The sequence below is a fragment of the Parambassis ranga genome, chromosome 3, assembly GCF_900634625.1.
Source record: "Parambassis ranga chromosome 3, fParRan2.1, whole genome shotgun sequence".
NCBI lineage: Eukaryota > Metazoa > Chordata > Actinopteri > Ambassidae > Parambassis > Parambassis ranga.
Genome location: NC_041024.1, coordinates 7,329,159 through 7,341,807, shown reverse-complemented (window position 1 = coordinate 7,341,807; position 12,649 = coordinate 7,329,159). Strand labels below are relative to the sequence as shown.

General features: G+C 41.5%; 1 protein-coding gene across 2 annotated transcripts; it reads right to left on the bottom strand.

The window, feature by feature from the left end:
- Window positions 1-923: 923 nt before the first annotated feature.
- whamm (WASP homolog associated with actin, golgi membranes and microtubules) lies at window positions 924-12,277 on the bottom strand. Of its 2 annotated transcripts, none has more exons than XM_028402764.1 (11): window positions 11,614-12,277; window positions 9,985-10,158; window positions 9,617-9,767; window positions 9,102-9,271; window positions 7,786-7,996; window positions 6,530-6,714; window positions 6,097-6,183; window positions 5,884-5,979; window positions 3,866-4,298; window positions 3,205-3,347; window positions 924-2,129 (listed from the first exon to the last, which is right to left on the bottom strand). In XM_028402764.1, the coding sequence occupies exons 1-11, from the start codon at window positions 12,187-12,189 to the stop codon at window positions 1,971-1,973; spliced, it is 2,385 nt and encodes a 794-aa protein (XP_028258565.1). In that variant the 5' UTR covers window positions 12,190-12,277; the 3' UTR covers window positions 924-1,970. The 2 variants fall into 2 exon arrangements, with proteins under 2 accessions (XP_028258565.1, XP_028258566.1); XM_028402765.1 differs by having other exon boundaries at window positions 7,786-7,993.
- Between the last annotated feature and the right edge of the window lie 372 nt (window positions 12,278-12,649).

Here is a 12,649-nt window from a genome sequence, read left to right as displayed (position 1 = left end):
ACTGTAGTGCAGACGGGATGCCTTGTTTAAAACAGCTCTGTATTTTGTTACTTTTTGGACCTGTAGAGACGTAATCAGAAATTGATTTAAATTTCACATTAAGGATTAGGTAAAATCATATGTATTTTTTTTTACATGAGTCACATTTTGATAAATGTTTTCTGTGGAAGCTGCAGCATTTCTCTGTCTGTGTCCCCTCACTGCTGTTCATTGCCATCTCCAACTCTCTCAGCAAGGCTCATTGTGTGACTGGTGATGAGTGGGCGAGTTGGTGAAACATCATTAAGAGACTATGCTGCTCTGTACATGAGAGAGAGAGAGAGAGAGAGAGAGAGAGAGAGAGAGAGAGATGGCACTGCAGGCCACTACCACTGAGACTTGCTGTTGCCATAGTAACAAGCTGCGGAATTTCGTGTTGATGCTCGATCGATGGGCTTGTTTAAATACCCCTGCCATGAGTGTCTTCCCCAAGGTAAGCGACCCCGTCTTCCGCCTGAATCACCTGGATGTTACGGACAGATTACACAGCGGACAGGCGGCAGGCGGCTCCCTGCAAACTCATTGATGCTCAGGAGCAGCCCAGATCTGCCTCTGCTAACGGTCCGCTCTCTAAGCACACAGAGCCTGAATAAACTCCATCACAGCTGGCTGGGGATGTCTGAGCTGTCACTGCAGGAGAGATACATGAGAGCGACGGCTGTCAGGATGGATATTACAATGTGAATCGTGGGCTGCAAATCTGCCAGAGCGCACTCTCTGGGGTTCACCCGTGCAGGTTTGATAAGACACCTCTGTGGATGACGTGAAAGAAGAGGGGAGGGGAGGGGAGGTGTGTTCATTACTGCCCAGACGAAAGCTAACCTGCAGAGATCAGGGTGAAGGCTGAATGATCCAAATGGGAAAAGATAAAGCGATCTGCAACGTTTCATGTTTACCTGACATGTCATTTATTATTAAAGCACAGGTGTAGACCTTTCAGCCGGCACATGCTCATCCGCAACACACTGGGAATTAATTCATTCTGCAAACGATTTATTCCTGTTTGCCATACAGTATTGTGCATAATAACATTATACTTGTCTTTTTGTAAGGTTCAGGTAAGTTAAGTGCTCTATGACACAGGTTCAGAGGTCATAAGACTAACCACAATCAAGCTTTTCCACCGGTTCAATGATTAGAAACACAGTTATCTAAAACAAGTTATTACAAGTACTTGTTCATTTAAAATCAATCTAACATTCTTAATTTGTCACTGTGTTTTGGCATTATAGAAGATGTAACAGATTATTTAAAAATTGCACGTTCACACATTCCTGACAACACGGAAAGAAAAACAGGGACATGAAGAAGCCTCAAACAGCCTGTAATACACGACTACGCTCAGACTGTAAATAATTAACACTGCTGAACCCACAACATGACTCTTCTCTCTTTAGTACTAAGTGCTAAACTTGAGACTTCTGTAGCCCTTTGTTGAAGTACAGTTAAACAATTACATTCAAAATAATGAGTTTAGACTCAGCTATGTGAATAAAATGAGACATTGTGTAGCGTTTAGTTTCTGTCTGCAGCTCCTACTGTGCAACGGTCTTTCCAGCATAGAGTTGGGAGAAATTCAATCATTTACAGACAGGCAGTACTACTGCCTGGCTTTGCTTTTGATGAAGCCTTAATCACTCAGCTTTTTGCTTTAGAGGGGACTCATTTCTGATTTTGCCACTTACGGATGAGGTGGACTGAGGAGGTTTTAGATGCATTACAACAGCTCAGGGCTATTTCAAAGACCAAGAGGATTACTGTGTGACAACTTAAAAAAAACTGCAATGTTTGAGCAGAGAAGGCGTAATCCCATCCTTTTCAAAGAAGCCGCTTTTGGTGAAAATTTGGCAGCAATTTAAGCTCACAAACCGTGAAGGAAACTGAGCAGGGAGTTAATGTAAGACAGCACCTTCATCAACATGTGTCTGTTCTCAGCTGTCCCAGTCTGTACTCTGTGTCTCGTCATCTCCTCTCTCCTCCTCGTCCTCCGAGTCGGCCGCCACCTTCTTCATCCTCAACATGGCAGCCTTGATGCTGCGCTCCAGCTCGTTGTCTCCACTGCTCTGGGCCTCCGCTCGCGTAGGGACCATCTACAGAACCACAAAAGTCACTTTAATGCCATTTTACCTCCTGCTGTTAGGATAGTATTTAATTTATTAACAATGGCTCTGCTCCATGTAGGTGTACCAACAAACAATGCAATACAGGACCCTGCAACTGAAGCAGCTAAAAGGATTACAGTCAAGACTGATGTTATTATTACCTGTGTCTGCAGCAGCCATCACTAAAGGTCATACTTGTTGGTGTAGCTCTATGTTATGTATCATAATCAGACTCTTACTGATCAGCTTTGACTACATTGCTGCATTTGTGTCAGGAGTAGGGAAGATAATTTAATTATGGCTGCTCTCTTCATGCAGCTGCTTCTCACTCATTACAGAAGATTCCTGCTGTTTTAAAACTGGCCAATTTTAGGATTTGTTATTGTACTTCCATGACATGTCAGACTAGTAGAAATAAAATATCCAAAACACACATTTAGCTGTTTTAGTGTTATTTGTCTGTTTTTGGACATTAATGCAAATTGGTACTGTTAAATCTGGGCTGTCAGATTGGGCTCGTTGGTGAGTGGTGGGAGACAAATCGTCGTTTCATCCTGAATTGTACCATGAAGTGCACATATAATGGTTTGACGAAGTAGTTTGGTGTAAAATTCACAAAAGTAAAAGATACTTATTTTAATTCATTAATTAATTTTAGAGGAAGAATGTTTGTTACCACAGAGAGCCTGAAGGTAAAAGACTTTACCTTTTTCCAGCTCTTAGCCTTCTGGTCTCTATTAAAGAGTTCAGAAATACAGACTTGTATTTCTAGGCAGGTGCCAGCCTTGCCTTACAGCTGGTTTTTAGAAAACATTACTCATTCAGGGGTAAACAGTGGACTTGTTTGAGACTATTTTAAGATGTGGTTTAATATTTCAGTATAGCTCAACACTCATTTTTATATTCTTCTAAAGAAGTTCTGGTCAGGATGCAAACTGAGCTGTACCTTTTTATAGTTGGGAAAATTATATAACGGATATGTTTTGATTGAAAATTGTTTGTTACTCATCGATTGACACAAATATGCAATAAATCTACAAGCTACAATATAGTTACACCTCACCTTCCGCAGAGTGACTCCCTGTCGGATGGCAGACATCAGACTGCTCCTCGTGTCCTCAGCAGGTGTCACCGTGCTGGCAGCAGGGATCTTTCGAAGCCTAATCTGTCCACGCTGCAGTGAGGCCAACACTTCATCCATTGTTCCTACATTACAATAAAAATAAACACTTTTTCCACAGGAGATGCTACAGTAAAATGAAAAAAATCATTCTTGATAAAGAGTCTAAAAAGGTTACTTCAAAGCAGTAAGCACAGGAGCTTTCATGAGTTCTGACTAGTGCACAAAACAATGTTAAAAACAGCTTCCTTTGATTGACCTCCATTTCACAATAGCTCATAAAACTGAAGCCTCGTTGGACATTACTGTCTCCCTGGAGCTGAGTGTGTGCATCAGCAGGACCACAACTGAGGTAAAATGCCTTCTCTGGCCTCATGGGAGAAGTTGGGAATTTAGGACAGAACACCATGTGCAGACAAACACACACACTCTGACTCCCTCTCTCTCTTTCTCTCTCTCTCTAGGCACAGTTGTTCTGGAACAAACAAACACAACCTTCCCTGCAGTCAAACATATTCATATTTCCTGCTCCATTTGTTTGGTATTTTTCCTTTTCAACAGACACATGAAAAGCTGAATTATGTTGCATGTATTTCAGTCTCACCTATATTCTGTTTGAGCGTGTTCTTGGCTGGAAAAGGAGGGGCCTCCTTTTCACTGAGAGGCATCGGCGTGTCCTCAGAGGAAGGCAGAGCTTTGACAGATGAAGGAGGCATGGTGGGAGGCAAAGGTGGTGGAGGTGGAGGTGGAGGTGGAGGTAGAGGAGGAGGTGGAGGAGGAGGAGGAACGGAAGGACAGGTTGTTGTTGTTGTTGATTTTGGAGGTGGCGGTGCAGAGTAGATTTGGACAGGAATGTCTTTAGGCTGCTGCTTTTTGGGTGTTTTGTTGCGCCTGGGTGCAGGACGGATGGAGGGTGGTGCTTCAGATGATGCAGACGGGTCGAGGCTGATGATGGACAGTGGCTGGGAGGGACACGGGACTTCTGAGGAAGACATCCTGGACTGAGGAGTCTTCAGGATGTAGTGCCCTTGTCGCTTCTTTAAAAATAAAAATATGACAGAAAATAAATATGTTGAGAAGCAAGGACATTATGTTGTCAAATGCTCTAAGAGAGCTGACACCCACACAAACATCTAATTCTGTTTGCTTTAAATAGGTCTCACAGTGACAAAAGGAATGTGCACATAAAAGCAAATATGAAACGATGCAGACAGGAGGTAAATCCTCCCAAAGTCTGCTCTTTTAGGACAATTTTACAAAACTCAAATGAAAACAGGCACAGTTCACAGAAATGGATAAAACAACATCACAAAGGACACTCGACAAAGCTGATGTGGGTGGGAAACCAACCAGCTATTTAAAATTTATCAAAAGGGAGCCATTTCTAAGGTCTTATTAGCTTGTAAATCAGGATGGTGGATTAAAGTGATGTCTCAGATAGTAAAGACTCAAGGCTCGGTCATGTGCAATATCAGTTGCTAGGAAACATCTGCAGTGTTGTCCAGTCAGAAGCAATGAAATATGTAAAAGGGCAATGCTGTGTCCAAAATATCCCCCTGGTTGCAGTACATTAATAAAATTACATTACATTATCACACAAGAAAAATTAAGAAAGCCCTCAAGGGAGGGTTTTAATGAAAAGATCTTCCCAACATCTGTCAACAAACTCCTAAAAATGCCCATAGATGTTAGCCTTTCCCCTCAGAACACCACACAACTGTTGTTTGACCGCACCCTGGCATATTTGACTGTTATGTGATTTCAAGAGTTCAGAAATTTGGTGAGAGCTAAATAGATTCATGGCTGGCCAGTCAGTGATGAAAAAAAAATGCTGATTATAAGTGTTCTCTCACTATTAACAACACAAGCACAACAATCTACCGTACATATCAGCTAGTGAAGGACTGAACAAGAAAGTGGATTTAAACCCATTGTAGGTCACTGTAGCAACACAAGAGGCTACATACATTTCTACAGCTGAATACATCACAATACATGTTTACTCAGAAAAAGATACCAGCAAAACCAATGCAGGAATTAATAAAGCCATCAATCAATAGCAACCATTACTGATCTTGCCATGCTTTTCCATTTCAAACAATCATGAATCATTCATACCAACTTCCCAGTAATTTTCTAATACAGCTATGCTTGCTCTTTGAGGTTGTACTTTGGTTCAATGATGATTTGAGATGAACAACACACTAACATTTGCTTTTTACTATACATACAATATAACTGGAGGAGTATAATCACCCTTAATGCATATTTAAACTTCACTGCACATCCGAAGGAGACCACCAGAATGTCATTGTCACATGTTTGAAACCTCTGAAACAGTGTTGTTCCCATTCAAACATCTGAAAATTTCCTCTTATTTTTGTCATGCACTATTTAAAGCACTGTTGAAAGAGACGTCACTAGAAGAAAAGCCTGCCCACAGCCACTACACATGGCCATCAGAACCTCCCTTGACATTGAGGTTGAGTATTTAATAACAGAGTATTCATTTTGAGGTGACCTATTGAATTAAGCCTGCATGAAGCAGCAACCTCTGGGGCTTTATTAAGAGAGGAGAAGCTGTGGGAGGGAGGCTATGCAGAGACATTATGAGAGCCTGACCTCTCTGAAGGACCGTAATCTGCTCAAAGTCTTCTCCCGCTCCTGGTCCACCCACTGCTTCCTCCTCTGCTCCTCCTCTTTCCTCTTCTCTCGTTTCTGCAGACAACAGAGGGAGACAGTGAGAGCTATCACAGAGGTAAACAACATTGGGCTTCATTTTGCAATTGGTGCAGGAAGTTCTCTTTGGGCTGTGTTGTTGCCGTGGTGACATACCAGGTGGATCAGATGATGCTGGTTAAAGACTGTGGAGCTCTCCTTGGCTGCCAGATGCTTCTGCTCATGGGCCTCCATGCACTGATCCTAAACACACACACACAAACTTGCAGGTTGACATGTACAGAAGTGAGTCAATATAACAGAAGAGCATTACTAACTAGGGAATTCTTCCAACTTTGCTCTAAGCTAAAAAACGGCTTTTTAGTCAGATAAATGAGCCTGCAAGAGAAAAAGCCAACTAAATTATATACAAAACTGATACAATTAGGGAAACCGAGCAGATTTGGGGCTGAGGACATTTGCATCTCTTCCAATTATTTCCAGTCTTTTTCACAGATCAATACATTTGTTCTACCACAGAACTAACAATGCCACAAATCATTCGTGCAGACACTGTAAAATAAATCACTGGTGGTGGCACTGCCCACACCTTTTTGTTGCGCAGATAAGCTCTCCGGGCACAGATGTTGCCTCTCTTGGTCTCCAGGGTCTGTAGGCGTCTTTTGAGCTGACCGACAGCCGGGAGGTTACCTTGCTGAATACCAGTGTGGACCATACTCTGCAGCTCCTCTGGATCCTCACACACATCATAGTACACCACCTCCTCCTTCAGTTCTGAAACACAGATTGCAGTCCAATCACTTTGACACCTTGATGCACTCTATTTTATTATGACAACTGTAAAGCATCTAATGTGATCTAATGTTTTCCATTTAAGTTGATTCTCATAAATATTTCATAAAGTATATTCCAATAAGGGTAATGGAAAAGTCTCCTTTCCCACTGACTAATTTATTTGTATTATAGGCACAACAAACTCTCAACATCAAAACCTTAAGATAATGACGTCCAAAGTCACCACAGACACACACCTTGGAAGCAAACATCCCATGTCCCAAGAGGAGCAATTAGGGAAGTATTTACATGAAAAAAATACAGTAGTAGTTCCTCAAAGTACAGCCTTCACAGACACCTCTTCACTGTAATACAACCAAGCACAATGTAGATGATAATTCCTACGCTTGTGACTCAAGCATTTTTAAGGTCCAGTTCAACAACATAAACAGCAATACGTCAGCCAACAGTGAGGCGTGGTTCCCCAGAAGGTTGCAGGCCTAACTCTTGTGGGGACTCCCCGAGAGTAACTATCACTGGGGAGCTCCATGACTATGCTAAAGTGAGATAATTGCTGGCAAGTGACTTTTATGGTGACATCACTCATTGCTAAGCAGCAGGGAAGGTGCCCACCTTTTAGTGAGAAGCCGAATAATAATATAAACACACAGGCATGAAAAATATGCTCATTCTTCAGAACTTATATTGCCTTTTACCATATATTATATATTGAATATTGCCCTGTTCTCCACAATCCAGTGGTGGAAAAACAAGCATCAGTGGCTTATGTGACTAGACTTAAGCTACTAATTGCGGCCTATATACTACAAAACATGATGTTTCCATTTTCATCCATTGTTTTACTGTATTGATTTAAATACAGTGTTGTGGCGAAGACAGCAAGATTTCTTCCCTCAGATATTTTGCAACTGCAGCTAATTATTAAGGATTTTCTTCAATCCAGTGTCTTTATTACAAACTGTTTAATGTTGCTGTAGTGTTTAACATCAGTTCCCCTGTGTGAGTTAATGTTAACAACTTCTTTTAACTAGATGCATTGTAAACATTTACCTTTAATCTGCCGTCGCAGGGTGTCTATCTGGGCCACCAGCAGCTGCTCCTCATTTTTCAGGATCTCAAACTTGGCGTCATAAAGTTCTAGCTGGGTTTCGTAGAACTGCAGCTCCAGCTGGTCCACTGTCTCCGGCTGCTGGTTGTCCTCAAATGCAGACCTAGAATCAGCTCTCTGACTCTGGACTCTGGCTGACAGGTTCCCCAGCTGCTTCACAACAACAGAAAAATACGAAGTCAGCCACTATAAAGGATCACGCTGGTGGCTTTCCGTTACGTGCACGCTGTGGATGCTTTCTGACACATTTGTGTAAGAACTTAAATGCTTTGTGACAGCAGAAGTTTGGATGTAAGATCTGACATAAAAATAAAGTGCTTGTGATGGATAACCAACCTCAGGTTTCTCTGCAAGCTTTTGTGCTGTGATGTAATAACCTGAAACCTACAGCTACCTGCAATATTAGTGCAGTAATGTTCAGCATGCTTGATGGTTAAGAGCCAATATGTTCAAAGCACAGGTTCACATCCTTTAACACTCTCAATTAAGTAAAACATAAGTACACTATGTGTATCACATAAAAAAGCAGAAATCTAATTGACAGACAGACAATGTAAGGAGGCCTTGCTGTTACATGAGCAGTGCACTCAACAGTCACTGAGTTATGTTATGCCACCAGCACAAGCTTTTGTGTAGGTGCAGCTCACTGATCTCATTATAAACACTCACACGCAGCTGTCTGTGTAAAGCTTCATGTTGATTTCACAGTGGTAGATACTGCCAGCATCCTCAACCCTGATTTTTTAAAGGGCTTAATCGTTGAATAATGGAGCCACATGGAGGTGAGGGTGCTGAAGGTGTTCTCTTTTCTCTTCTGACACCCCACAACAGAAAGAAATCTGCTGCAGTCTTCTCAAAATACAACCAACCTGACTTTAATTTTTTTTCCCCCCAGTGTGGTCACAGATATGCATGTAGCTGGAATGTTTTTGAGTATCATACATACATAGACAGGCACACTCACTTATTCATGTATGCAGGTTTTTTGGGGGTGTATCAAGGGAAATCTCTGTGTTTTTAGAGAGGCTTTATAAATAGATCAAAGGGCTGAAGCAGCCAGAGATTCACATCAGACTGGAATACCAAGTGAAAGATACACTGTGTCACATCTCTACAGACTTACAACTTACAACCTTGGCTCTGAAAATATGAATGATAACTAAAGCCTTTCAACTGTATCTGACTCTAATACGGTATGTAAATGCTGAACAAACTACAAAATGTATTTGTGTTAATGATAAAACAGTGGAATACACACCCTTTCTTTAATGCCGTCTTTCTTGCGGCTGAGGCACATCTCCGTAGCTCTCATGTGCTGCAGGGTTTCTTTAGCCAACAAGAAGCGGAGTTTCTCCAACCTGGGAGCTGCAGACGCCCAGGCAGCGGGTCCAAAACGACGCTTATCCTCCTCCATCTGTTTCAGCATACCTGGACACATATGGAAGGGATAGGTTAAAGTTCTTCCCTGCACTCAAATGAAAACAAAATACAAAGGTTACAATACAATCTCTGGGGTCTACGTCTTTATCATATCACAACTATACTCACAATGCAATAGATAAAGATGGTTTCCAAACAATATTATGAATTTAAATTCAATTTATAAGAAAGAGCAGAAAAATGTTTAATTATTAGGATATTAGGTAATAATTAATTGATGTATGTGCAGCTGCAGTTCAGCTTGTGACTGCTGCACTTTATTCTTTCTGTGACACATAAGAGTCATTATTCAACGAATCCATCCATAGTTAAATAAAACTGCAAGTTACATACCAGCCAGAGCCTTTGAAGTCTGTGCAAAGTAGGTGACAGTGATGTCCTGAATTGAGGCAATCGCATCTTCTGCTTTCTTTCTCCACTCCTCCGCCTCCTTCTCCAAAGCTGAAATTCTCTTGGGACCCAAATCCTCAAACTCCAAAGATTTCTACAGAGAGTCAAGGTTTAAAAAAAACACACACAGAGGAGACTTTTAACATACTTACTTCTTGCTTTTAGTTAAAAAAAATCAGTTTGGTCTTATTTGTCTGATAAAGAGGTGGAGTTTTTTTAGCAGATTAAATATTGTTCCATTTTATTAAATCAAAAACAGTACAAACCCCTGTCACCCACTGTGATAATCATTCAGTAAAATATTTGTTTACCAAGATTTCCATCTTGTAAAGGCAAGCCAGCTCTCTCATGTCCCTGAAAGGCTGCAGCAGGTATTGGAAGAACGTGGTGGCCACAGTGACTACTTCATGGTAGGCCTCATCTTCCTCCTCGTAGATGCCGAGCAGCAAAACCATTCCATCAGCACTGCTGTGACTCTGCAGCAGCTGTTAAAAAAAAATGTGAGACACAGACACCATTACCTGCTTTTATTCTTTTATTCTTAGCTCTTAGTCTTTGCTCTGCATGACTTTTCATACCTCAGATGAAATGGAAAAACACTGAAATCTCAAACATTTTTTTTCACATCAATCAAATCCAGGGGTGCCAACATAACAGTCAATATTTGCCCTTTCAGAATACAACTTGGGTGGGCTGGAGGTGGCCTTGTGAAGCCACTTCTAGATGAGGTTTGTGGTTTAGAACCACAGGGATTCCTGAAGTCAGTTCTCCGACACTGGCTGCTAAAGTCAAACAAATTTGTCTCCTTAAATGTGGCTATTCACAAACTATGTCATGTGAAAGGCTTTCATGGGGTTTTCATACATTCACTGCATCAAGATCAGCATGATGAATATCCATACAGATGATTGGTTAATGAAAAAATACCTTTTTGTTATAAGGTGTCATCATATTAAACACAAAACAATATTTGGTTTAGGCCGTAAGATGTAAAGCAATTTAAAACCACAAACACCTTTACTGCATGACTGTTGGATTGGATCAAATACACCTTTAAATGTGGAAAAAGATACATCTAAACATACTCAATAAACTGAGCAGAAGGGCCGGTGATGTTGTGGGGGGTGGAGTTGGATTCCCCTACAGCAGTGTCAGACAGAAGGATGCTGTCTAAGCTGCAGGGGATCCTGGAGAACAGCTTCCATCCTCTCCACCACGTGCTGCTGAGGTGCTGGAGTACTTTCAGTGCTAGACTGATCCCTCCTAAATGCACCACTGAGCACCACAGCAGGTCATTCCTTCCTGTGGCCATCAAACTGTACAACTCCTCCCTCTGAGATCAGACAATCTGATCTAACACACTGTCTTGTTAATTATTATATCCATTTTGGATTTATTGTAGACACTGTAAAATTTTACTGCACACAGTATAAGTTGTATCATATATGACTATCAGTTTTCACTTGCCTGGATTTAACTTGAATGTTTATTAATGTTTTGTATTCTACTCTACTATTTTACCTTATTTTATATTTCTAACCTGTTTTGGGTATACATGGAGCACCTGGAATGCAAGCATGTTCCTCCTGGGATCGATAAAGTATTTCTGATTCTGATTCTGATTGTTGTCTGTTTAAATCACTGCTGTTCAAATGCACAGGGGCAGGTAAATCTTAAAAACAAACCTGGTCAACATTTAAAGCTTTGACAAATAGTAAAAGTTTGCTGTGTCATTGTAGGCCACCACTGTGTGGAGCTAGTCGTCAGACTATCCTCCCATTAATCCATTCCCAGGTTATACCACATAAATCAAGAGTTGCTAGAACAACACAGCAGCATGCTGTGATTTAAGATGATACACAAATAATTTTGCTTTATTCTCGTACAGTTATAGGACGCCACCTGAAAGGCCCTTGCACACACTACGTTTGTGGCCTCACCTGTTTCAGGTGATTCTTGGCCCTCGACATCTCCTCTTGCATGGTCTTCTTTTTGAACTCCTGTAGATTCTCAAAGTATTCATCAACATCCCTCTCATCCTGAGTGAACAAGGTATCGAGAACAATCTTTCGCCCGCAGATGTCAATGGCTGTACTGAAGTATTTTTCGAGTTTTCTACACGGCGTGTCAAAATCCCTCTCGTCATCCTCAGGACCTGACCTGCGATTCAGGAAGAGAAGGTCCCAAATGTTGCCCTCTTCAAAGTCCGACAGATTCGGGAAGCAGGTTCCCAGGACGTCTGCCACGCATGTAAACTGCTGGTGGATGTGTTTCAGATCGCTGACGGAGAAGAGCCCAGCCCAGCTCATCTGAGGGTCGCCACCGACGGTGACTTCGGCTTTACGTTTCTGCCGCTGTAACGTCCGGTTGTGACAAGTGACAGCGAACTTACACTCGATGACATTCCACTGCACGATAAAGCCCAACTTAAACGTCTCGGTTTCTTCAAACAAGTTACTTTTAACAGCCACCCAGCCTTCCAGGCTGTCTAACCGATCAAACTCCACAGTATTCATCTTAAAACGAGATGTTTCGCTTTGGCCTCCGAGAAGCTGTTGGCTCTGTTTACAACGTCCGCCATTTGTGTGACGTATGTTGTATTCATGTACCTTGGAAAACTCGGATCTTTTAAACACTGTACGGCAGCGGATTTAGAAAAGCATACATGTTCTCAATTATAAAAAAACATTTGTGGTAGAATAAAACGAACTTTTATATTACATATATATTGTTATATTACATTGTATAATGCACAATGTATCTTTTCCTCACAAGGGAAAAACAAGTGATGATGCAGACATTTCTAGTTAAAAGCGTTTAAATCATACTATGATGGAGATTATACGAGCAGCCCTGAATGTACCATAGTGCCCACAGTGTTGTGTTCAACTATGACCTTTGAGTCACATGCGCGGGGATTTCCACCTCCTAATATCAAAGTATTTAAAATGATCAGATGAGCCTTATTGTAAGTCT